The 27,666-nt window shown below is 48.5% G+C and overlaps 1 protein-coding gene across 1 annotated transcript in view; it reads left to right on the top strand.

Annotated features, from left to right (window-relative positions):
* LOC144943352 (uncharacterized) overlaps positions 1-27,666 on the top strand; it is an 89,281-nt gene that overhangs the window by 30,785 nt on the left and 30,830 nt on the right. Inside the window, exons 4-8 of the mRNA XM_078870727.1 lie at positions 7,214-7,465; positions 9,824-9,884; positions 21,105-21,235; positions 22,018-22,137; positions 24,053-24,166. Of these exons, the coding sequence (XP_078726853.1) occupies positions 7,214-7,465; positions 9,824-9,884; positions 21,105-21,235; positions 22,018-22,137; positions 24,053-24,166 (678 nt within the window). The remainder of the gene's footprint in view (positions 1-7,213; positions 7,466-9,823; positions 9,885-21,104; positions 21,236-22,017; positions 22,138-24,052; positions 24,167-27,666) is intronic.

Genomic DNA, 27,666 nt, shown 5'->3' on the forward strand with positions numbered 1-27,666 from the left:
GAATGAGTGACCTCCAACCGAGGGAAGGATGAATAGGGGCTTCGACAAAAAGCATTGGATGCTGGAGTGGAAAGTGCGTGGAGAGGAGTGGGGTGAGATGAGAGGGGAGAGGTAGGAGAGCGCATGGAGGGGAGCAGGTTGCGATGAGAGGAGAGAGGTAGCAGAGTGTGTGGAGGGGAGTAGAGTGGGATGAGAGAGCAGAGGTAGGAGAGTGCGTGGAGGGGAGTAGAATGGGATAAGAGGGGAGAGGGAGGAGAGTGCGTGGAGGGGAGTAGAGTGAAATGAGGGGGGAGAGGTAGGAGAGTGCGTGGAGGGGAGTAGAGTGTTATGAGAGGGGAGAGATAGTCAGGGACGAGTCAATGGATGGTCTTGAAGGTGGTGAGTCCAATCTTGAAATTGATCCAGGGATCTATTGGGCATCAGCAGAGCGATTAGCGTTTTGGGGAGATGTGTTCTCATTTACGCGTGTGGGTGTGAGAAGTCAGACAGTACGATTTTGCATCGTCTGGTGTTTGGAGACAAGGGATTTGGGGGGCCATAAAAGAGAGGGTTGCAATGATCAGGTCGGGATGCCATTAAGGCGAGGACGAGAGACCATGCAGTGTAGTAGAAAGTGTTCTCATTTGTGTGTCTATTGTGTGTCTTCTACTTGTACTGATTTGCCCCACTTTGAGCAGAATCCACACTATGTATGTACCGTATGTTGAAACAATTTCGCACCGTACGTAGCGAACAGTGCTATCCACACTCCTGCTCACACACACCACACCAATGCTGACTTATCACCCAACCACCACTCCCCTCCAAATGCTCCCCTCAATTTTCTTCGAAATGCCCGTGCATCTCGGACCGCTATCACCAACGTTGCAATTGAACGATCAGCGGCGCAGCTTTTCTACCGGACACGACGCCACTCGCCCATTGATCAATAAACTCTGCCTCCCTGGCATCTCTGTAGAGAAGGGCCATTACCAGATAAGTCGCCTTATTATATACTTTATGGTGGGGGGGAGGGTGTGTTGAGGCCAGTCTTATTGACGAATGTGTTGGGCGAGTTTGTTTTTGTGTGCGTGTGTGAGCGTGAGCGCATTGACGAATCAAAGGAGCCGTTGCCGAACTTCGCGGTTCGGTGGCTGCGAGTGTTGCCACTCACGCCGCATGAGACGAACTCCCGTCGCTTATTTATTTTTGGGGAAGGTGGGGGAGGGGTGGCTTTCCGCGCGCCTCTCCCTCGGGATGGTGGGGTGGGGGTATAAATAGATACCTGCGCGGTGATGTCATCGGCCGACAGCCTCGACATAGTAGGAGTTGGCCTGTTGAGGCTTCGCCAGCTTCTTGAATTTCATGAACGGTTGCAACTTTTGGGCCCAGGTTGGCCTACTCGCTGCCTGCACCGGCGCTTTGGCTTGAGGCGCAGTGAAGTGAATGGCTCGGCCCGTTTAAGAGTCGTCTAGAATTTTACGTTCATTAGAAGCACATTTATATCAATGCTCCTGCCGTAGAGCACCGAGATGTGTTTTTCGGGTCGCGCCTGCCAGTTGGTCAGCATGACGTGATGCCGTTGGAGCATAAATGAATAAAATTGGAATCTTTGTCGAGTGGAAGCCAACAATTTAAAAGGGGTTTGATGGGTTGGATGTGTCAATCAAGGAGATGGAATTAGATGTTTTTGTCATGGAATCAATAACGTAAATAAAAATAATGTAATGTATGTATCTTGATTTGAAGCTTTCGTGACTGCAGGAATCCATTCTCCTTGGTTCTTTCGGTAAAGTCACGTGGGTAGACAAAACAATAGATCACGACGTTTCGATCGCAATGCAAGCGATCGAAACGTCGTGATCTATTATTTTGTCTACCTACGTGACTTTACCGAAATAACTAAAGAGTAATGGATGTTTGTTGAACAATTTCGCACCGGACGGAGCCAACCGCGCTAATCGGAGATGAGCGGGGGAAGGACAAACTAAACGCAAAATTCTGTTTTAAATAAATGAGTTTTCAATGTAGATTTAAAAGTGCTTAAGCTCCAGTTTCCTGCCGAGCAAGACAGATCGAGCTGAGGGTAGTGGCATAGAAGGAGGCCGTGGAACGAGATGTGAGGACAATGGATATCCAAGATTCAGGTTTATTTTGTTTAATCGGATGGTGAAAACTCAAGTAAACGAGGGTGAGTCTCATTTGCAAGAGCGACCTTGGGGCATCAGTCTGCCAGTAGGGGTGGCGGGGGGGGTGTTGGTCAGTGCATAATCCCGATTTTAGTCATTTGCGGTGTGATTTGCGAATTTGCCAAAAGCGGGCCCTGACGCAGGCAGATGATGGTCGACTATTGGGTGATGCCGTCAGGGGGGGGGGGGCCTTTAACGTCCCTCGTGAAGCAGACGGTGCGTGGCATTGCGGTGAATGCGCCCGCAGCAGTCATCGTGTGACGAGAAAAAGAGGCGCAGAGTAGGAGCCACCATAAGCGGAGAGATACAATCTGAGCAGCCGACCCCCATGCAACAGTGAGACCTCTGGCTTTGAAGAAGAAAAAGAAGACCACACGTATTGGCGTGAGTGTGTGACCGTGACTTTTGACCAATAATACGCCAATGCCATCGGGGAGGTGTGGGGGGGTAGACGTCTAGCAGGGCTTAAGCCTGGTTAGTAGTTGGATGGGTGATGGCCAGTGCTTGCCAGGTGTTGTAGGCGTGGAGGCCGTGACGTGACCGGATATGGCAGTGATGGGTGTCACCCCGCGGGCTGGAAGGGCTGAAGGTATGCATGGGTTTTATTGAGGTTTATTCGCAATATCGCTGGTGGAAGCGCCTCCGCTAGGGGAAGCTCAAGATAACCCCCCTGGAGGGTATTTGGCCTACTCTTCCACGCTGGCCAGACGTCTTAGAAGAGGTGGGAGTACCCACACTTTATCCCACTGCGCGTGACCTGTCGACCGACGAACTGTGGTGGGACCCATTTGCACCGCTGGGTGGACAGAGGCGGTCGGGGAGAGATTTTAAGAAACTTGCACCATCGTTTCAACTGCCGTGCCGGGAGATGGAATCTGACCGGCAAACCTCTGCATTGCAAGTCGAATGTGCGAGTCATAAAAACAAATGTTGGAACATAGACGGTTAAAATAATATCGAGCGGTGGGAAGGCTGGGATCTGTGCTTCAGCCCCATGGAGAACTGGACGTGTCATACTCTGGTTCTTTCGGTAAAGTCACGTGGGTAGACAAAACAATAGATCACGACGTTTCGATCGCCACACAAGCAATCGTCCTCACCTGATGACGATTGCTCACCTGAGGACGATTGCTTGTGTGGCGATCGAAACGTCGTGATCTATTATGTTGCCTACCTACGTGACTTTACCGAAAGAACCAAATAGTATGGATTCCCGCAGTCACGAAAGCTTCAAATCAAGATCGGACATGTCATGTTGATCCTAAAGAGGCTCTAACGCACGGCGATACTCTCTGCCTCTCAACTGCACCTGGCAACGTTGGAGATTATTTGGTAAGAAAGCCTGCGGTGAATTACACCATTAGGTCCGAACAGATCCTGCGTGCCGATTTCGTGCGCAGAATAGGCGAGCGAGCGAGCGAGCGGGCTTGTTTGGTAGAAACCAGCTTCGCAAACAATCCAACGCATGTGACAAGAAGCGCGGCGCGGTACGCGTGCCATTACCGCTGCTCCCCGCTGACTCGTCGATCAAGTTAGTGCGCTCAGATCAAAGCCGAGCAATTTCTTTCAGGAAATCTCCAAGGCACCATGTTGGTTTTCTGATGCCAATAATTGCTTCTGCCCGTAACACTTTGCATCTGGTTTATGTCTGCCAAGGCAAAGCGTAATGTCAAAGTGCTGCCTCGCCTGACTACAGTAAAGACCTCGTGTGTGATGTGTGTGTGCGTCTGTTTGCGGGGAACGGTGGCGTAGCGGTTAGCGCGCTGCGCTACGAAACCGCTACCCCGAGTTCGATTCCCGCTCATGGCCAACACCAGTGACGATTATCTGAACCGGTCCTGGGCACACCCTACGTCGACTCAGCCTCAAATGAGTACTTGGTGCGGTGTGTAAAAAAAAAACATCACCACGGGGAAGACAAATGCGGTCAGGCGTGGTGCTGACCACCCACCGCCTCCGTGTGCCTGCCTTCATAGGTGCTCGCTAACAGCACTTTTCCCAACAGTCTGTTCAGGCTATTACGGGGGATCTTTGTCTTTGCTCTCACAATACCCTGAGTCAGTTAACTGTTCCAATCATCACAAAAATCCCGGCAAGTCGGTGCTTGCGTTCCCCGCGGCTCCGATGCCTTTCGCCTCTCATTAACTTGCAGATTTACGCTTTTTTTGTCTTCGCTGTGAGCAAGGCGAGCTTGGGTTGTCCGTCTCGGGCCGCCGCGAAGGTCTGTCACACGCGCAGCTGGCGCCCACTGTGGTGCAACGCTGCGCTGTTTTCACGGCGGTTATATTTATTGCCACTCTTTTTGTGTTCAACTGGAAACTTTTTTCTTTACACCCGTGGCTGTACACCACCACGGAGAAGGGGTGCAGAGTCAAAGATGTAACGCATTGAGAGGAGAAGAAGAATCAGGATAGGGAAGGGGAGGAAAGCAAGAATGGGAAATTAGAGGAAAAGGATGGGAAGGGAGTGGAGGAATGGGAGTTAAGGGGTCCGGAGAGATCAGTATCGAGCGGAAGAGGCTACGTGAGAGGGCCTCAATGCTGCTGCTCAAGGAAGCGGCGTCTGTTTTCACAGTCGGCGGCAGCAGGGAGAGGGGAGGGGTTCAGAGTAGGAGGGTTCGCACAAAAGTCACGTGATTTACAGGAGGCTCGAGCTGATTTAGAGCGAGGCGTCTGTGTAGTATAACCATTTCAAGCCGGACATGTTTAAATGCAGAATTCGTGGTTCGCTAGAAATTAAACAAGAACAACTCCCGTCTCGAAAAGCCGTTCACACGCAAAATACCATATTCTCTGGATTGTTAGGACCCCCATAAAGTAAGACGCACACCCCAAAGGTGTGTCTGGTGTCAATAAAGTTATACAAATATGGCCACAAACAAACACGCATCTACCGGATTGTCAGACAAACCCATATCTTCTACCTTAAATTACAGTGGGAGAAAGTGCGTCTTGTGCATCAGAATGCTGCCTGCTAAGGGATAAAGGGGCCTGCAGTCATGAAATGTGAAGTAATTAAACCTGCATTAAATATGTACTGCATTGTTAGATGCTCCTTGGGCACAAGGCCTGGTACTGTGAATGTGGCACCAAACAGCAGCCAGTGCACATCTCGTTGTGCCTCTTGGAAAATCGAATAATATGCTAAGCACGCGTTGACATTTAGTTCGTTTGTCTGTTTTCCGAATGTTATTCCAGCTGTGCCTTTGGCGTCGTGGCACGAGAGAGATGAAGTCTACATTTGGAACCCTTGCGGAGCAGTGCATCAATTGCACGTTAGAGAATGGCACGCTGAAACAGACATCATGGAACTACGTTTGAAAGAAAAGTGTTCATTGCGTGCCAATCAATCTAAGATATTTTAATTCTGAGAGATGGAAGTGAACCAATTTGTGATGAGACGTTTTGTTGTTCAGTCTTCAGTGATAGGGCCTGGACCATCAACTTGCTCATCCTGATTTGAGACCTTCGTTTGATCATTGTCAGTTGAATCACCCAGCCAGCTCAATAAATAAAACAAACTTTGTTTAAAAAGTGCTTCTTTAAAAAATGAAATAAGCTCGTGGTTAAGGTAATCTATCGAAAATCAAAGAATAGCAGCAGAAAAAATCTCTGGCCCAGCGTGGCTCCCTTTAAAAGTTCTAAACCATATTAATGTTTGCATAATAAAAACAATAAGCAACCAAGTGAAAATTAAATAATATTATTATTTGGAATATGATCAGTGCAAGATGGGGAGCATAGTTTAAAAATGAAGTATAGTTATTTATTTATTTGAATATCTAAGCCCTCCAAGAATTCCTCATAATAGCCTCTGGATTAGAGCACCCATCGCTTGGCCTGAGGTTTTTGGTTTCTATTTAACTGGTTGGCTTCAGCGAAGTATACTTTGTTATAAAACTTCCCTGGGTCATGAGGGAATTGAATTGCATTAAATAGCAACATTTTCTGGCTGTCTTTTCAATACATTATTCAGGTCAATTTAGAATCAAATGAAGAATAGTTTTAGTTTGTTTAACGGCAAATGACTCCCACATAAGCCACCCAGGCTTGCGTTTGTTAAAACTTTTGGTTTTGATTTCATGACGCTCTTTTTCTTTAAAATGTTCTGCCAAAAAGTTGATTCTGTGGATTTTATTGTTTTCTGTCAGATGGTCGCACAGTGGGGGCTTTGGCCATCTGCGCAAATGAATTAGTGCTGAAGTCAGATTGATTTTTTTGCATTCATAAGGATGGCTGAGTACAGCAGTTAGCACACTGGCGTATGAACCTGGTTACCCGAGTTCAATTCTATCTCATGGCTAACACCAGTCAGAAACATTTGACCCATTCCAGGCCCTCTTCTAGGTAAACTTAGCATTTAATGAGTACCCTAGCAATGATGATTTTTGTCTTGCCAATTTTCTGCATCAAGTAATGTTAAATGATAAATGATTTGTTATGTCTCTCCATATGTTGATGATGACGCCTGCTGGCTGATCATACACCACTTTCACTGCCATCAAGTGCAGTAAACGTCGTCACTGGGGAAACAAAAGTTGGGCGATTCAACCTCGACCCTCACTCCTGCTGTGCAGTTGGAGTTTGCGTGTTCTCCCCGTGTGTTTTCCCGTGTGTCCCCCCGTGTGTCTCTCCCCGTATGTCTCCCCCCGTGTGTCTCCCCCCGTGTGTCTCCCCGAGTTTGCGTGTTCTCCCCCGTGGTCGCGTAGATTTTTCTCCGGGTCTTCCGGGTTTTCTCTCCACATTTAGGATCAACACGCGTTTAGAGTATTTGGCTGCTACAAATTTCTACGCGATAAGCCAATTAGTTGATTTATCATTTGTGACCAGGTCGCTTCTGTCAGCGGGCCTTACCTGCTAAAAGAAAACAAAATGGTTTAGTATCGGCCTTCATCGGTGATCGCCAACAGCCCTTGCCCCAACAGTCTGCTGAGGCTATAACGCGGGGGGCGGGGGGGGTGTTGGTGGTTTGCTGAATCTTTGTTCAGTGTTTTGGTGAATCTTCTTTGGGTGGTTTGGTGAATCTTTGTCTTTGCGTGCGTGCAGGGGGTCAGCTGATCGCGCGTGCCACCTACTCGGGGCTGCTGCTGCCCACGGAGCTCTGGCACACGGAGTTGCACTCGGGCCCACGCGCACAGCTTGAGTACCGCGTGCGCGCCCTCTGCGACCCGCACTACTACAGCGCCAACTGCACGCGCCTCTGCAAGCCCCGCAACGACTACTTCGGCCACTACTCGTGCGACGGGCTCGGCGGGAAGGTGTGCATCGAGGGCTGGGCCGGACCCGACTGCAAGAAAGGTGAGACGGGATGCCAGGTGTGTGTGTGTGTGTGTGGAGGAGTGGGGTGGGGGAATGAATGCCGAAGTGGGCGACCCTGTACCACTGTGGTTATCGACCCTCTTTGGTAATACGTTCAACTGTTTTGTTTTGCTAGGTAAAGTCAGCTGAGCTATTTGCTGCATTTATTTTTCAGAGGCGACCTGGCCACACATTATTGTTCACCGAAGTGGCTTACATCATCATGTCGGGGTATTGAGAGTAGCAGCCAAGTAATTTGAAGGCACGTTTATAAATGTGGGCGGCAAAAACCAGAGGACCCCGGAGAACAATCCATGCAGCCACGGGGAAATATCACGCAAACTCCAAATATCCTGTACAGGCATCAATCGTCAGGACCCAGAATCAAAACCATGACCTCCTGCGTACCAGGCGAGGGAGATAACATCTCCCATGGTAACCCATGGATACCAGCAGCCCCTCCCGATCTAAACTACTGGTTCTTCAGTGTCTTGAGATGGCATTGTATTTAGATGGAATATACATGGTGCTTCAAAAAAATGTTAATACTTAAATGAGGCTATCGTTTTTAATGGGGAAATAACGCATAATACACTGTAACATGATAACAAATGTATGTTAATAGCTTTAAAAAATCAAAGAGTCTCCACGTGTTCGCCATCGTTGTCAACACACGGCTGGAATCTTCTCCAGGTGGTCTCCAGAGCCCGGAGACACATTTCTTGTGGTTATTGTTGCAAATCCTCAGAAGTGTTAAAACTAAAATTTGAAGCACCCTGTTTATCCAAATGGTATTGAATCGTCATGCTTAGCCATGGTCACTCCACTGCTGAACGAAGGATCATGAACCTATTTAAGTGTTATTCCGCCATGCACGAGGCTTTTCTCTGGGTTTTGCCGATATCCCCTGATATGCAAAAGTTCTCCTCACAAAACACTTTTGTCAACGACGCCCGATGCAATATGCTCACGAAACAAAATATCGAGACTCGGTGAGGCTCTCCTAGATCAATGGATTGCATGATGAGTTGTTGCTATTGTTATTACGACGATGAGAAGATGTCGCGTCTCACGGCACCTCACCTCCTCGGTGCTGAGGAGGACACGGTGGGACTTCTGGCTTCAATGTCAGGTTCAGGCGTCATCGGTTAGAATTCGTGACATCTGAATTACTTTAAGTAAGAAATGAATAGACAATAAGGTGAAGGAATGTTTTTGATAATAAAAAAAAACAACAACTTATGAACCGTTATTTTTATGGCACGTGTTAATGTTACGCGCTAGAAAAATGGGCTTTTAAAAAGTAGAGAATCCGGACAGGTAAACAGAGTAACAAACCCACACTTGCTCCATGATAGTAAAGGGATAATAATGATTTTGTTGCTTCCCAAGACCATGATTTTTATGCCAACGGCTTTGGGGAGGCCTTCATCCAGCAGCGGTTTGATAATGGCTGATGATGATTATTTGTATTAAATTACTTGAATATATTAGCATAATGTAAAACATCTATTGCTTTTTAATACTCGAAACTGCGTTGGCAGTGGTGTATGATCGCAAAGAGCAAAAGCTAAACACTCGGCAATAACACTGCCCTAAAATAGTCGACGTTTTGAGCAACGGCCCTTCATGTGTGCTGCAGTACCCGAAACGTTGCTTAATATAATTTTTCTTTTAGGGCAAATGTTGACATCCATTCATTCGTGACATTTGTCACGGGCACATATTGCATTTTAAAGGATATTCAACATGAATTGTAAGAAACACAACTTTATATCGTTCGTTTCTGTCTTGCCATATCTCTCCATCCATCCGTCTATGATTATTAATGACTTAGTATGCCTCCGAAACGTCGTGATTTTTATTTTATTTTTATTTTACTTTTATTAATTAAAAATTTTTACCTACGTGACTTTACCGAAAAAACCTAAGAATATGAATCCTTGCAGTAACGAAAGCTTCAAATCTAGAATTAGTATGCATCGCCGCGAGAGGGTGATGCCGTCTCCTGGCTGATCAGACAGCGCCTCACTGCCATCATCGATTCCCCCACTCTGAGCCGAGTGCATTACCTTCCCCGCGGTGGTCTGGCTTCTCGTATTTACCAGCGGCCGTCGCTTGCGGTGAATTCTGACCTGGTCCTCGTGTCACCAGACACCTGTGAATGAACCAGATCGACGAAGATTCGATATTGGGGGAGGGGGGGGAGGGGTGGCCGGTTAAAATCCTCAAGAAGGAATGGATTTTTTTGAACAAATGATCTGCAATGTTAACGTCAATGCGTTGAACTGATGATTGATGGCGTGCGGCTAATGACTCTTTTTCCTCTGTGCCTCCTCCTCTCTCTGTGTCGTGCAGCGATATGCCGGCAGGGATGCAGCGCACAGCACGGCGCCTGTGAAGTGCCCGGGGAGTGCAAGTAGGTAGCTTAACATTTCTCTCGGATTTTTATTTTCGGTTGTGTGGAATAATAATGTATATAGATACTTTTTTAAACCCACTGCCAATGCAGAAGTGCTTATTGCATCTGAGCTCATCCCCGTCTCCTCGTTTTCTATGCCAAATTAATCGACTCACGATGCAATGCGATGCTGTAGGGACACAGTGGGACACTTGTACATCATGGATAAGAGAGGAGGCATGCCAATGCAGCAGCAACACGTTCAATGTACACAGCCTCTCGATGCGATCACATCGTAGGCACGTAGTATATACTTTGCATGTTAGAGAAGGAACAGGCATTCACGGGGAGAATCTTGTGCCTGGATTTCAACAGGGGCAGGGAGTAGACAGCACAGATGTCTGGGGGTAAGGGAGTTGTTGACGACGGGATGCAGGAGAGGTGGTAGGAGTGACCTCTCCCAGTGAGCAAAAGGCCGACCGGGAATGTTGAGCGAAAGGTTCGGCTGAGCGAGGGGCCCACGCACTGTGGCTCTGGGAAAACAAAGACGGCTTCTCACCGTGATCAGCAGGAAACGTTTAGTTTGGTCATAGCTAACATTCACAACTTAGGGATTTTAGCTGTGACACACACGCATAATGATTTCCTCTTTGCCCCATAATGTTACGGAGTCTTTAACCTCTGATTCAGAGCTCATCGCGCCCGTTTGGAAACGTCCACGCTCCTGAAATTCCCAATCGGTTACGAAGCGGCAGCCAAACTCCAATGCAGACTGGCTGGTCTTTCTTTAATAAAAAAAAGGGCTAGAATCATCGGTGTGTGAAAACATATTTGCTTATGTAGTTAATTATAACAATACAAATTTTACGAATACGCGCAACAAGTATTGCTGAGTCTCAACGTTTTTTTTTAGGGTGGTATTCCATTGGGACGTCGAGTTGGATTGTGTTTGACGCATGCTGCAGGACTTAGTGACATTGGAATGGACATCAATTTGTGCACAGGCGCCCAGAAAAAAAAACAGAAGACAAACATGTAATTCTAGATTTGAAGCTTTCGTGACTACAAGGATTCGTACTCTTAGGCGTTTTCGGTAAAGTCACGTAGGTAAAAAATATAAAATAATACTTCTATTAATTTTATTTTTTATTTTTTACCTACGTGATTTTACCGAAAAAGCCTAAGAGGACAAACATGTAGCTTTAACTGGGAGCTGAACTGAGAACTCTCCGATTTTGAGTCACACAGTCAACCGCTAGCTCCCCAGTCATGGCGTTAATGCAGCTGGCTCTCACTAGAAAATATTTCACCACATCCACCATACCTCTCGCTATGGCTGCTGCTGCTGCCGCAAGTTGCGTGCCACCAACCCCCAGTCTACCGGTGACCCAGAAAATATTCAATGAGAACTGAAGCCCTGGCTCCAGCTGTACGTGATGTCAATCCCACCGTGACAGCCGCCCTGCCACATCGCTGCGGATACTAGCCGCCCCCCCCACCCCCCGGCTCACTTCGAGTGGTTGCGACGCTACGCGACGTGGCCACAAACTATTCAGGCCAAAGACTCTGACGGACAGCAGCTCCGAGGGCTCTGAAGGCCTCCCTGTCTCCGAGGTTTTGCTTTCTATCGAAGGAATGCCTGCCACGGTGGTGGTGGCGGTTGGGACGTCCTCCACTCTCCACTCCTCCACCACCCTCCTCACCGCGCCAGTCCAGCTTGCACCCCCCACCATCATCAATGATACCCCCAGCACCGCTGCACCACCACCGCCGCCACCGCCGCCGCCGCCACCCACCCATCACCTCCAACTCCATCTCAATGTCCTTTCTGACTCAACATAGGTCAGGCCCTCTGGGGAGGAGGAGGAGGGGGGTGGAGAGTTGGAGGGTTGGTGGGGGGGAGGCACTGTGGAATGTGCGTTGTGCCCATGCAGGGCATTCTCACAGTCGCTGTGCAGAGCCAGGAGACCCCATGGGCAGTGCCCTCTCTCTTGCCCCGCGCCATCTGTCACAGAACCCCACGGTGCACCTGACAATAACGTTGATTTTAATAATTAATAACAATCATACTCTTTATTCGGAAACGTTTGCACATTCCCAAATCACAATGGGCGCTCTGTGATACGACAACATCGGACATGCGACAAAAATCACAGATCAGCTCTCAATCCGTGATCAGCCATCATATATGGAAGGAAATAGGCATTGCATGTCCAAAATGTTATTGTATTGCAGTGCCACATTCCCGACAGATCTCGGCAGCTAAGCAAGGTCGAGCCTGGATAGTGTTCGGATGAGCGACCGTAGGTGCTTACACTTGTAAGATGCGTGTGCTGCGTAGGGCATACACAGAAGTGTCATCCGTTCATGAAGGAGTTTCATTCGACAGCAGTTTCAGTTTCAGTTAGGTCCGATAGAAATGTTGATTGACGTAAATGAGTGGTAACTTCTTTTGGCACTCCGCCCCCCCCCCCCCCCGTGAAAGTGCCCTGGCTTCGCTGGGAAGTTGGTGACTGTAATCTGGGATGTGTAGTTAGACCCCATGGACTCATATCTTTGTTGTTCATAACTTTTGTTGTTGTTATTTGTGCTCTTTGTTTCAGTGTCATTTCTTGTTTATTCATTTTACATTTTTGCTGGGTAGTAGAAGGGGTTTTCATTTGCTTGGTAGTAGTGGCTGTATATAGGATGATTTGGTAAATATATATAATTAATGTACAGCGTTATGGGATGATAGCATGAATGACGCTATATACAATTAAAGTATTTTTTTTATACACGCACACACACGTGGCAGGTTCTCCCCAGCACCTCTCTGCTGTCATTGTTTCAAATTATTCTGTAAATGTGCTGCTGAACATCGCTTAAGATATATTTGCTTAAGATATCGTAATTATTTAAAGGAATATGCCGCCAGCATTTCAACCGTGCAGTTTAAACTGCCGTCGAATTTCGATTCTTCAATAACGGATGATTTGTTTATATACCCCCTTGTACGTTCAATCACGTAGATACAATAATCAGGATCATTTAAAGATCAAATCACAGTAAGCGATGATGATGATTATGTCAGTATCAAACCGAAACTTAGGCTCATTTGTAAATGCCTGGATAATACATGCGTGTATTTTTTTTTAATGGACAATACCTTGAGAGATGTATGAAAAATAATAAATCGTTTTACCCATTCTGACAATCAAACAGGAGGTGTTAAGATGTTCGAACACCAAATAGAAATCTCTTGCAAGGAATCAAGTCTGCATTAAGCACACGTACCTGTGCTGAACATGCAAACCAAACATGCTCTGATAATGCATGCATTGTTTTTGAAACTGATTGGCGCACTGTAAACGCAACCACATCTATCTAAACAAGTTTAATCATCTCTTATTTCTGACCCATCCCTACTATCCACCTGTGAAAAAGAGCTTCATAGCTCATCGGATTGCTCCAGCAAATCTTAAATATTCTGATTCTGAACGGAACTGAGCGACTTACACTCATCAAACAAACATCAATGCATCTTCTTGGTTCTTTCGGTAAAGTCACGTAGAATGGAAATAATAAAATAATAAAAATAAAACATTTTTATTTTATTATTTCCATTCTACGTGACTTTACCGAAAGAACCAATAAGATGAATCCCTGCAGTCACGAAAGCTTTAAATCGAAACATCAATGCAGTTCGTAATACTGCATTGGCGGTGGTGGACAAAGTACATTCAACGGAATCTCAACACTTTACGTCAATAGCACTGCTCCCAAATATTATGCACGCGTGTACATTCTAAATAGACGACGTTTCGAGCCGTGCCAGCGCCAGTGGCGAACTGTGTTGAGTTTTCATAATCGAGGTTTTGTTTTTATTTTGGTCGCGAAAGCCGCCGACGTGTTAAACTCATTGAGGTGACTTGGTGAGAGCGACAGGAGGCGGGGGGGGGCTGTGGGAAGTGAATTGGGGGGCGGTGAAGGGGGTGGGTGGACGGGGGGGGCGGTTAAGGGGGGGAGGGAGGTGGACGGGGGGGGGGGCGGTGGAGGGGGAGAGGCGGTTGAGGGGGTGGACGGGGGGGCGGTAGAGGGGGGGGTGGAGGGGGGAGGTGGTCGGGGGGGGGGTGGTGGAGTGGGGGCGGGCTGTGGAAGGGGGTGGACGGGGGGGGGGGCTGTGGAAGGGGGGGCGGTGGAGGGGTGGACGGGGGGGTGGTGGAGGGGGGTAGATGGAAGGGGGGGGCTGTGGAGGGGGTGGACAAGGGGGGGGGTAGAGGGGGGGGGTAGAGTACAGTGCATTTTCTCATGCCTTTTGTCACTGAAACCAGACATCTGTTACCCTCGCCCCTGTCCTCCGGCCCGTGACTCGCGGGGCGAGCGCTCCCCGATTCTCACACACGCCGCATAAAGTCGCTTTTGTTCCGTCGCACCCTCCCGCTTTGTCGCGGCAACAATACGGTTCGGTTCGGGTGCCACGGCTTTCTCATTGAGCTATTAGGCCAGCGGTTTTTCAATCACTCCACCACCTCCCCCCCCCCCCCCCCTCGTTATTTTTCATTTATTCTTTGCCCCCCCCGCCTCCATCACCAACCCCCACCAAGCTGAATCCCCAAATTCCTTATGATTGCCTGGCTCCCCTATATCCCTTCCCATTCTCATCCCACCCACCCCTACACCACCGCCGCTTCCACATCCAACCGCGCTTGCCAACCCCAACGATTTAAACGGTGGGCAATTTGGTAACAAGTTGGAAAAAAAAACATATATTACAACGTACTGATTTTTGTGTGCCAATAATGGGAAGGAAAAAAACCGTTTGCAAGTTTTATAGAGCTGTTTAGTAATTTTTACAAACATCTACAGCAGGGGTCCTCAAACTACGGCCCGCGGGCCACATGCGGCCCGCCGAGGACATTTATCCGGCCCATGGTCACTAATTGGGCTGCGCTTGTGAGCACTAATTGGGCTGCGCTGGTGAGCACTAATTGGGCTGCGCTGGAGAACACTCATTGGGCTGCGGTGGTGGGCACTGATTGGGCTGCGGTGGCGAGCACTGATTTGGCTGCGCTGGTGAGCACTGATTGAGCTGCGGCGGTGGGCACTGATTGAGCTGCGGCTGTGGGCACTCATTGGGCTGCGCTGGTGAATGGTTCAATGGGCCAATTGACTGGACTTGCCCCCCAGGCCTAAGGCTGCCAGCCCTCCCCTGGCTGCGCTTGACTGGCTCAACCCTCCCTCAGCTCCCTCACTTGCCCCTCGGCTCCACTCCCAGTGATATTCCTGTGTGCTGGGGATGTACTGCGATCTGTGAACAAAACTGCAGGTGTAATTAACGTTTTAATGGCACCGGCACCAGTGTGAGCCTGGGGTAAAAGCGGAGTTCCCTCAATCAGACTGCATTGATGGGCAGTGCAGTCTGTATGTCTCTGTGTGGGCAAAGTTATTGCTGGTATATTGTTTTTGTAGCGCTGTATATATATTGGTATTTTACTAATAGAAATTTTGACTCCCTAGGAAACTGATGTCAAGAAAGAGAAAAATTGACTCGGAGTGTAGGATATTCAAAGAAAAGTGGACTTATGATTACTTTTTCATGCAGTACAAGGGAAGAGCTGTGTGTCTGATATGCCAGAATATAGTGTCTGTGTTCAAAGAATACAATTTACGTCGACACTATGAAACTCAACATAAAGATACATATGATTGTTTGGTCGGAGAAGTGAGAAAAGATAAAATATTAAAACTGAAAAATACATTAACAACTCAGCAAAATACTTTTGTGAAGCAGAAGCAGCTAAATATTTCATCACTGCGAGCAAGTTTTCAAGTTGCCAAGCTAATAGCGTGCACTGGCAGACCATTCGTGGAGGGAGAATTTGTTAAAGAATGCCTTCTTTCTGTTGCCAAAGAGATGTGTCCAGAGAAGGCCGATTTATTTAGCACAGTGAGTCTTTCAGGACCTACAATTACACGGAGGATTGAAGAAATGGGAGACAAATTGCATCAGCATTTGCAAAACTCCACAAAAAAACTTTCCTATTTTTCTTTGGCACTCGACGAAAGCAATGATGTTCGTGATTCTGCACAACTTCTAATTTTTATTCGTGGGACGAATGACTATTTCGAAGTCACAGAAGAGCTTGCTGCACTGCAAAGCATCAAAGGAACAACTACAGGAGAGGATATCTATGAAAAGGTTTGCCAAACTGTGAATGGTTTGGAGCTGAATTGGGCTAAACTAGCCAGTGTGACAACTGATGGTGCTCCTAGCATGGTGGGGTCTAAGAAAGGAGTAATTGCTCGCATTAACCAAGAGATGGACAAACATAACCATTCTCATCCAATAGCCATACACTGCCTCATCCACCAACAAGCGCTGTGTAGTAAATCACTGAAGTGGAACTCTGTTATGAAAATTGTGGTATCTTGTGTTAACTTCATTAGAGCTCATGCACTAAACCACAGACAATTTCAGGAATTTCTGTCTGAACTAAATGTTGACTATGAAGATGTTCTGTACCACAAAGAAGTCCGTTGGCTGAGTCGAGGGAGAGTTTTGAAACGTTTCTATGACTTACTTCCACAGATTACAGCTTTTCTGCTTTCAAAAAACAAAGAAGTACCAGAGCTCAATGATTCAGAATGGAAACGGCACCTTGCCTTTCTGACAGATGTAACAGAGCTACTCAACAGTTTCAATGTGCAACTTCAAGGAAAGGGGAAGCTCTTCTGTGATATGCAATCACGTCAAAGCATTTGAAGTAAAATTAGGCCTCCTCATCAAACAAGTTAAGGAGTAAAACTTCTGCCATCTCCCCACAACTCAAAATCTGTTAGCGGAAAAACCATTGGTTGCAATTCCCAAATAAAACATGTGTGGATTCACTGGAAAAATTGCAAAAGGAGTTCCAATTTAGATTTATAGAGCTTCATCTCCATGAACAGGACATACAGCTTTTCCGTAACCCATTTTATATTGACATTGAAAATGTGGATACAATTTACCAAATGGAACTGGCTAAACTGCAGAATTGTGACTCTCTGAAAGACGCATTCAAGTCAAGCAGCCTTCATAATTTCTATGCATCTCTCCCCTCTGAGACATATCCTCATCTCAGGAACCATGCACTCAAAATGGCAACCATCTTTGGCAGCACTTATGTCTGTGAACAGACTTTTTCCAGAATGAAACATTTGAAATCTCCAACCAGATCTAGACTAACGGATGCACACTTGCATCACTTGTTACGACTAGCAGTGACAAAATGGAACCGGACATTGACCATCTCATTAGCCAAAAGCAGGCCCATAGTTCCCATTGAAATACTGGCAAGTTTGTTGATTAAACTTTACTTGTTCTTCATTCTAAATATTGTATTTGTTCCTGTTTTGTTTCTTCACTTCAAAACAAGATATATGCAGTGTGCATAGGAATTTGTTCATAGTTTTTTTTTAACTATAGTCCGGCCCTCCAACGGTCTGAGGGACAGTGAACTGGCCCCCTGTTTAAAAAGTTTGAGGACCCCTGATCTACAGCCTACCGGTTAAAACGATAGGGTTGGCAAGAATGCACCCCTTGATATACAATCCGTGTGTTCTGCTATAAACTGGTCCACCACCAGGAGTCAATCGGCAGATCGCGTGTGGCGGGGTAAAACGCGGGTACTACCACCTCTTCCAACATGCGGAGGAGTAGGCCAAACACCCTCTGAGCGCGGCTCTCTCCAAAGTGCCCTCTCGAGGCAGGGCTCTTCTGCCAGCAGCGACGCGAGCAAGAAATTGCAGGGCTGCGCTTTTACCCATCACTCAAGACCGCAGTGCCCTTGGGCAGTGTAGGGGGGAGGCGTTGTCGTCGAGTAAATATTACAAACTGCTGCCCGCCTCCCCTGGCCCACATTAAAAACCCTTTGCCCACGCAGCACGGCGACCTCGTGTTTACAAATCTCGCCCGTAAATTAGATCACGTGTCTTGGCACGCGCGAGGCCGTTGCGCTACGCGAGGCTCAGGGGGGGGGGGACCCACGCCAAACACGATCGAGCCGAGCGCTCGATTGCAAACGCGAATGAGCCCAACGTGATAGCGGCCGCGTCCCTCTCTCGCTCTCTCTATATATAATCGTACAAAAGAAAATTAAACGTTCAGAGTAAAAAGCGACTACGTGGGACTTTTTTTTGTCAGTATCAAAGTATGAAAAAATTAACCCGTAAAAACAAAGTTTTTCACTATAAATCCTTTATATGCGTGGCGGCTAGAGTCCTCTCGTCCTCTGGCTTGAGATGGCTGCCACCTATGGGTCAGATGATTGCCTGCCACCATTAAGCAATCGGTAATTAAATATAAAAAAAAATCCTAAAAAGTGTAACATTTTGGAAAAATATTTTCACTAAAATAAATTGTCACGCACAACGAGTCTGTGTGCAAAATGTCAGCTCGATTGGATCACGGGAAGTGGGTTAAAAAACGACCGAAAGATTTGCACGGTCGTAAGCGCGCAAGCAAGCAAGCAAGTGAACTTAATTTAAAGGATTTAAAAAATGAGAATGTGTTTTACACTTTCTGGCAATAAAACAGGAAGGTGTTAAGATATTCGAACACCAAATAGAAACCTTTTGCGAGGAATCATGTCTGCATTAATCACATTCTTAGGTTTGTGTTGTCTCCGAAACGTCGTGATTTTTATTTTATTTTTATTTTACTTTTATTAATTTTAATTTTTTTTACCTACGTGACTTTACCGAACAAACATAAGAATATGAATCCTTGCAGTCACGAAAGCTTCAAATCTTGCATTAATCACACTGACTTGTGGTGGACATGCAAACAAAACATGCTCCGATAATGTATACATGCGTTGACTTTGAAACTGACGGGTCTATACCAGAGACAGCCTTCTTCAGGGCCTTGTCTCACCAGTGTCAAGCCAGAGAACAACAACGCCAAAAGGCGAACGGTTTTATTGCCAGAAAGGGCGAAACCTATACTTGTTCTTTCATAGAAAGCTCCTGTTGTGCTTGTTTGGCTTTAACCAAACGAAGAGGGCCACGTGGCCCCCGTGTATGCTCTTCTGCCACTTGCCGCCACAAATTGTTACCGCCCAGGAAATGTCGATAGCCTACGGATCGATAAGTAGGTCTACTTTCCTTGGGCAAAAGCGGGAGGGAGAACGTCGGTAATTGGAGATGGAGCGATTGAGGTCAGATCGTTGAGCGGGTGCCAGTTGGATCGCTGCAACGCAGGAGCGTCCATGAGGGATGGCCTTTATCCAGCAGTGGATAGATGATGTCAGATGATGACGGCGATGATGATGATGAGATATCGTTTATTTAAATGCAAGTGAGGACCCGTTGAAGCTTAAATCCTTATTTTTCAAGTGTTGGCCTGAGTAATACATGTCAAATGCCACGCGTTTATTTTAATAATAAGTTCAATAAACAAACATCACGCATTGCCCGATATAATAAACAAAACCTAAAAACATTAACCCACAGCAGTACGAGTTGATGATAATAATGTAAAGGCCCCCCCACCACCACCACACCGCGTCGGCCACGTCGAGTTGTTTGACCATAGGGGCCGTCCATAAATGACGTCACGCATCTAGGGGGGAGGGGGGGTCAGATATTTGTGACGATGTGTGACAATGGGGGGGGGGGGGGGTGAGAAATGTGACGTCATATGGAAATGCGCAACTTTAAATAAATATAGACAACACGTTATACTTAATTAGATAGACTTTTTAATAAATGTTTTCTCCTACAACATCAGAGTACAGCGCCACATTAAATACGCACTACAATGACTATAGCTTAAAGCGATTTGAAGCATGTTTTATTTTTTTTTCGGGGGGGGGGGGTAGAGCTTTGTGACGTCATATTTGAGGGAAGTCTGACTTTTTGTAACGCCGTGTGACGAGGAGAGGGGGTCAAAAATCGTCCAAAATTGCGTGACGTTATTTATGGACGGCCCCTTACTTCACCACGCCGGTGAGGGTGGTGAGTTTGTGAAATGCAGCGGGCGGGCGAGGCTGGCTGGCTGGGTGGGTGGGTTGGGTAGGGGGGGGGGGTAGCGGCGGCGGCCGGGAATCGAACCCAGGACTCCGCCAGCTTCAAAGCGCACGCAAATAAACCTTCCGGCAAAATCCGTGCCCAAGGCGCACCTCTTAATGTGACACCGCTTTGAACGAAGGCAAAAGCATTTGGCGAGCGGGGTTCCTTTCTGATGTGTAAAAAAAAAACGCAAAACGCTTTGGCTGGCCACATCCTGGAAAATTCGTTCTGGTTATAATTCATGTGTAATGTGGCTCTTTCAAAGCTGAGCTCATTACGGTAAATATCAATCAAGTAATTGCCGTGCTAATCTGCGTCATCGCGCACCATGCAAGTCAAGTCGTTCTAATTTCGCGTGCATTTGCAGTTACCTTGCCAGCTCGTCGCTTGTTCCCCCCCGGAGGGGGTAGTGGGTTTAATGTTTTTGTTGTTGTGTAAACGTTCGGGATCGTAGCGTTACGATTTCTGAGAAGTGTGCTCGTTGTACCGTGCGATCCATGTATAGATACCCCACTAAAATGTGTACAGTACAGTATCGGGAACAATTACTGTGGAAAAAACAACAGTGCTTCTTTTCACAGCATCTTCACATCTGTCACAAATGTGGACTGGGAACAAGAGTGATCATGTGAATAATGCGCGATCATTAAACACTCTTCTCTGTGAGATAGGCAGCCATCGCTTTCGCAAAATCCAGGCAACTTTTGACAAGTCGGATTGACATTCGAAATTGGTGGTATCTATAAATGGATCACCATTATAGATTCATATTTTAATAGTGTCTATACCACTGCTTACTCAGCCCAAATTGTTTTGTTCTTATTTTTGTGTTATCATTTTGTAAAAAGTATACAAAGGAACACTTGCTTAATTAATTTATTTGTGTATTACCGAATCGGGTGACCAGTGCGTGGCCCCAACTGCTATGTCAGTGGTTCTCAACCTTTCTTGGCGCTTGTTGAATTTTTGTTTCAATCGACCCACCGTGGTTCTGAGAAATAAATGCACGGATAACGAACACCAATGATGTGCCAAAGCACATTGAGCACAAAATGAACGGGACGGCCTTCGAAACGTTTATAAATCACCCCCTTTCCCCCCGCGGGGCATTGCCACGTCATCGGCAGAGGTCCGCGTGCGTCCTGGGCTGAGAACCACTGAGCGAGGTAACCGAGTCCCCCGCGCTGCCGCTGTTCGCTGCTGTAGGTGCCAGTACGGCTGGCAGGGCTCCCTGTGCGACCACTGCGTGCCGCACCCGGGCTGCGTGCACGGCAGCTGCTCGAAGCCCTGGGAGTGCCACTGCCAGACCAACTGGGGAGGTCTCCTCTGTGACAAAGGTAAAGTGATTTAAAGCTTTCGTGACTTGCAGGGATTCATATTCTTGTTTCTTTCGGTAAAGTCACGTAGAAGGGAAATAATGAAATAATATTTATGGAAATTAATACAAATTCTCACGACGTTTCGACTGCAACACAAGCAATCGTCGTCAGGTGTGAAATCCACGGATAGAAAATGTTGTGTGTGTGTGTGCGTGCGTGGATTTCACACCTGATGATGATTGCTTGGATTGTTCCAGGATTGACAAAGGGGTTGTATATTTGTCCAAAAAAATGTCTTGATAATACAATTATCACGTGTACAGAGTATTGTCGTCTTCATTTTGGAATAAATAATATGCCATTGTGGTCTGTGAGACCCATTTTTCGAAGGTTAAATGCACCCTTTCAAATGTGTAATGTTTCGATTTAAAGCTTTCGTGACTGCAGGGATTCATATTCTTGGTTCTTTCGGTAAAGTCACGTAGAAGGGAAATAATAAAATAATAAACAACGCAAGTTCTTCACCTGAGGACGGCTGCTTGCGTTGTGGCGGAAACGTCGTGAGAATTTTATTACGTTTTATTATTTTATTACTTCCCTTCTACGTGACTTTACCGAAAGAATCAAGAATATTCGGCCCCTTTCACAACGTCTCAAGTCTCCGTAACTTGATGGAAAATGTCAATTGTGGCAACGGATCACGAACGCGTTTATTGCAATAAATAGATAACGAGACCGGCTCGACCGTGCGTGCGTGCGTGCGTGCGACCGATTCAACTCCCGCCCGTCTCTCGCGCCAGACTTGAACTACTGCGGGCGGCACCAGCCGTGCCAGCACGGCGGCACGTGCTCCAACACGCAGCCCGACAGCTACGAATGCGCGTGTCCCGACGGATTCTCCGGCGCCGAGTGCCAAATCGGTGAGAGCCGCGGCCGTCCCCGCTTGCACCATTCCGCCAAACCGTTCCCGGCGCGTCCCCTGGATACCTGCCGCGCATATTTTTTTTCGGTCGCGCCACTGCGTGGCTCTCCGATGTTTTTCTCTGGGCAGTTCGGCGCGTTGTTTCAGCACGGTGTCCAACAATAATAATAATAAATCTATTTATAACAAGCACATTTTCACGGAAAGTCAAAATCCCAGTCGCGACTCGAGGGCATGTGGCCCGGTTTGGGGTCCCTCGTACGCTCAACGAAACGGTTAACAATGATGCTAAAATCATTCATTATTTTACCAGGTGAGGCTCACTGAGCGATGTAGCTCTTTTTCAAAAGCGACCAGGCCACAAACGGTAGCTCAACAAAGTGGCTTATTACGTGGACATTTATAGCAGCCAAATACTCTAAACACGTGTTTATAAACATGGAGGGAAACACAGGAGGACCCGGAGAAGAATCCACGCAACCACTGTTTCGAAGATTCTTTATTTCCTTCACTTCCTGAAGAAGCTCACAGCACATGAACTGGAGCATCGTTCTGGTAGAGCGCTGTTTCTCCGTGGCTGCTCCGGTCAATTGGCACTGCCATCCCCGCTACGCTTGAGCAGCAGCGGCATCGAATCCATCACCACCACCACCACGGTGGTTCAGAGACGGCTGAAGGCGAGATGTTAACTACCTCACTTGGTATACAAGAGGACGTGGGTTCGATCTCGACCCTGACGCCTGCTGTATATTTGGAGTTTGCACGTTCTCCCCGTAGTCGTGTGGATTTTTCTCTGGATCCTCCGATTTTCCCTCCACATTTAGAGTCTATATGCGTTCAGAGTATTTGGCCGCTGTAAATGTCCACATGATAACAAGCCACTTCGTTGAGTTATCATTTGTAGTCTGGTCGCTTCTGAAAAAGAGTTATACAGTTCAACGGGCCTTACCTGGTAAAATATTTAAAAACATTTTTAAAATAAACAGCTTTAAAATGAAAATACGACCAACGACCGTGGAGAAGGCGACACGCTTTGCCAACACGAGGAGCCTTCCCATGGAGGCGCCACTTGGAGTTTGCTTCCAAGTCTCCGCAGCCCTGGAAAGTCAACGCTCATAAGCTAAAGCAACGACACCACCGGGGCTCTGTCGTCAGTTCCCGAGGGAGCTCTCAGCTTCCTGCCACGTGACGTTTGGTGGTCCTTAATGGGCATTTGCAAGCGAATTCCATCATGTACCAGTGTCAAGGTGGAAATTCCAAATTATCAGCAGCTTAGCCAAATTGTAATTACGTGGTTGTTTGTGTGTGCAGTCATTAGTGATTGGACTAAGACCATCAAACTCGCTACACACGAGAACCTGGTTTCATCTCGGCTGGGAGCCTGGAATTTGAACCCATGATGTCATCTGCGTTGGCTCAGTGCTCCAATACAGGCGTAAATATTGACTGCCCTCTGAGCTGCCTGGCCACCCCTCCACGGATTATTTTCAGGCGTTGCTCGCCTTGTATGCGTATTTGTCAGTGTATGTTTTGTGAGTACATGTGTGCGCTGTATATGCATGCGTGTATGTACGTGTGGGAAAAGATAGCGCATTGGTTAGGACAATGCGCTTACTAACCCGGCGACTCCGAGTTCGATTCCCGCTCAAAACCAATAACAGTGGAAAATAATTGAATCAGTCCTGGGCCTCCCCTAGGTCGACTCAGCCTCAAATGAGTACCTGGTACGATGTGTAAGCATCGCCACTGGGGAGTCAAACGGTGGCCGGGCCACCCACCCCCTCGTGTGCCGTGCCGGCCTTCATAGATTCTCGCTAAACAGCACTTGCCCAAACGGTCTGTCACAGGCTATGAGGGAGATAGATCACTGTCTTTGTTTGTGTGTGTGTGTAACTACGCTCGTATGCGTCCAGTGGAGCGCGCCTGCCTCTCCGATCCGTGCCTCAACGGCGGCACCTGCACCGAGACGGACGCTGCGTTTGAGTGCGCGTGCCCGGCGGGCTGGAGTGGCAAGACGTGCGCGCAAGGTGAGTCTCGCACGCACGCACACACACACACACAAAGACAAAGATAAAGATCCCCCGTGTAGCTTTGGCAGACTGTTGGGGCAAGCGCCGTTAGCGAGCAGCACTTATGAGGGCCGGCACGGCACACAAGGGGATGGGTGGCCAGTCTTACGCCCTGGTCGCCTTTGCCTCCCTAGTGGCGATATTTACACAGTGCACCAGGTACTCACTTGAGGCTGAGTCGACCTAGGGGAGGCCCAGGACCGGTTCAGATAATCGTCACTGATGTTGGCCGTGAGCGGGAATCGAACTCGGGTCGCCGGGTTCGTAACGCAGCGCGCTAACCGCTACACCACCGCTTCCCCCACAACAACACAACCGCCATTCACCACTAAGTGGTGGTGACGTCACCACGACGCTTGTGCCAGGCCATGTGCACACACACACGCGCGCACACACATATGCGCACACACACACGCGCGCACACACACGCGCGCACACAGACGCACGCACACACGCACACACGTTCACACACACATACGCGCGCACACACACGCGCACACACACACGCGCACACACACACACAAGCACACACACACATGCGCGCACACACACGCGCGCACACACACGCGCACACACACACGCGCACACACACACACAAGCACACACACACATGCGCGCACACACACGCGCGCACACACACGCGCACACACACACGCCCACACACACACACACACGCCCACACACACACACAAGCACACACACACATGCGCGCACACACACGCGCGCACGAGACCGCCAGCGACGTGCCGATTGCTTCCTTCCTATCGCCCAAAACCGGCCCGAAGCACCCGGCCAGATTCCTGGCGTTTCGTTTGCACCGTTTAGCGGCGATGGAGGGGCAGCGGCAGCAATGGGTTTGCGCTTCCAGGACACGGCTCGTGGTGGGAGGCATTGTGAATTCAATGCCGGATTCGAATGCGGATTTATAGCTCTGTGGTTAATTCCGTTCCTCTGTGGGGGTCATTTCAGGGCTCCAGGGTGAATGAAATGTGTACCACTCTCTGAATGGCTATGCTCTGGATGGACTTATTCCCACCATAGGAGTGTAGAATGTTTAGCGCTGGCCGATGGCTTTGTAAAGGCGATAACGATTTGTCTTTAACTGGCGCTTCAACGCCGTAGCATCTCAACACGCGTGATAACGCAATAAAATAAATACGGGACATCAGCACGCCGAGCAAAAAACTTGGGATGGCGCATGAAACAGCGACTATCCCACGAGACGAGCATTGCCGCACGCACATCGAGTGGTAAACCACTTTCATTCTCAATCATCATCATCATTATAGCCCATCGTTACGTATTTCTTTCAAACCATGCGAGTGAAACGTGCGTTCGCGGACGGCCCGGCAGCACGGTTCCCGCTGCCTCCGTTTGTGCACGGTTGGCTATGTACGGTGCGAAAGAAGTTCAACGCACGTACATACACACTCGCGTTGGTGAGCAGCTTGCGAGGCCGACACTGCCACCACCGCCGTCGCCGCTACCTTAAACCCTCACTCCGCCGCGTGGAAGATGTTTGCCGCGCCAAGTGACTCACGCGTCGATCGCAGAGAGAGCGGTGGCGGAGAGAGAGGGGACCGTGCGGCGATGGATCCAGGCGCTGTAATGCTTCCCGCATGTTGTTGCGCGGTGCTGGAATGCGCACGAGAAGTTGTTTTGCGCGCTCATAATTTTTATTTTTTTTGCAAACTTTTATGGGAAGTGAGAGCCGTGGATTCAGTTGCTGAAACTGGAAGCTGTTTGTGACTCTGGCAGCAAGCGGCATGCGTGGCCACCCACACGTGCAGACCCCCCCACCCACCTACTGACTGACCCACCCATCTACTGACCTACCTACCAAGCTACCAGTAGAGTGAGATGAGAGGTAGGAGAGTGCGTGGAGGGGAGTAGAGTGGGATGAGAGGTAGGAGAGTGCGTGGAGGGGAGTAGAGTGGGATGAGAGGTAGGAGAGTGCATGGAGGGGAGTAGAGTGAGATGAGAGGCAGGAGAGTGCGTGGAGGGGAGTAGAGTGAGATGAGAGGTAGGAGAGTGCGTGGAGGGGAGTAGAGTGAGATGAGAGGTAGGAGAGGGCATGGAGGGGAGTAGAGTGGGATGAGAGGTAGGAGAGTGCGGGGAGGGGAGTAGAGTGAGATGAGAGGTAGGGGAGTGCGTGGAGGGGAGTAGAGTGAGATGAGAGGCAGGAGAGTGCGTGGAGGGGAGTAGAGTGAGATGAGAGGCAGGAGAGTGCGTGGAGGGGAGTAGAGTGAGATGAGAGGTAGGAGAGTGATTGGAGGGGAGTAGAGTGAGATGAGAGGTAGGAGAGTGCGTGGAGGGGAGTAGAGTGAGATGAGAGGTAGGAGAGTGATTGGAGGGGAGTAGAGTGAGATGAGAGGTAGGAGAGTGCGTGGAGGGGAGTAGAGTGAGATGAGAGGTAGGAGAGTGCGTGGAGGGGAGTAGAGTGAGATGAGAGGTAGGAGAGTGCGTGGAGGGGAGTAGAGTGAGATGAGAGGTAGGAGAGTGCGTGGAGGGGAGTAGAGTGAGATGAGAGGTAGGAGAGTGCGTGGAGGGGAGTAGAGTGAGATGAGAGGTAGGAGAGTGCGTGGAGGGGAGTAGAGTGAGATGAGAGGTAGGAGAGTGATTGGAGGGGAGTAGAGTGAGATGAGAGGTAGGAGAGTGCGTGGAGGGGAGTAGAGTGAGATGAGAGGTAGGAGAGTGCGTGGAGGGGAGTAGAGTGAGATGAGATGTAGGAGAGTGCGTGGAGGGGAGTAGAGTGAGATGAGAGGTAGGAGAGTGATTGGAGGGGAGTAGAGTGAGATGAGAGGTAGGAGAGTGCGTGGAGGGGAGTAGAGTGAGATGAGAGGTAGGAGAGTGCGTGGAGGGGAGTAGAGTGAGATGAGAGGTAGGAGAGTGCGTGGAGGATTGTGTAGACTTTCAGAGCCATCCTGCGGTGTGCTGGTAGCCAGTCACGGGAATCTGAGCTGTGACTGTACAGACAGCGCATGTTCACTTTGCAGAAGTGACCCCTTATCCCACGTCCTGTGGCACATCACAGATCACAGCCCTGTGAAACGTGGCCCAGAGGGCGGAGCGTGGGGGGGGGGTCTGTCACACTCACTAAAAACAGCCCAACGGGTCTCCCATGAGCAATCTTTCCAAACAAACAAAGCGTTTCGCCCGCTCGCTCTGCGGAGGTGTAAGAGTCAGCATTTCTTTCAATTATTTTGTGATTACGATTATTGTTTCCCCTAAAACACAGTTGTGCTCGTTAGGGACGCAGGCGAGGGAATATCACTTACGCTGGCGGCTGGTGGTAGTGGTAGGGGGGGGTGGCAAAAAAATACGACTGTGTCTCCGCTGGTGCTGATTTTTGCGTGGACGAGCTTTAGAATCGCGGCGAGAGAGAGGGGAGGAGGGGGGAGGAGGAGGAGGGGGGATTAGGAGGATGGTCGCGTTGGCCAACAAACGTTCAACCGAAT

The sequence above is a fragment of the Lampetra fluviatilis genome, chromosome 30 (assembly GCF_964198595.1).
Source record: "Lampetra fluviatilis chromosome 30, kcLamFluv1.1, whole genome shotgun sequence".
NCBI lineage: Eukaryota > Metazoa > Chordata > Hyperoartia > Petromyzontiformes > Petromyzontidae > Lampetra > Lampetra fluviatilis.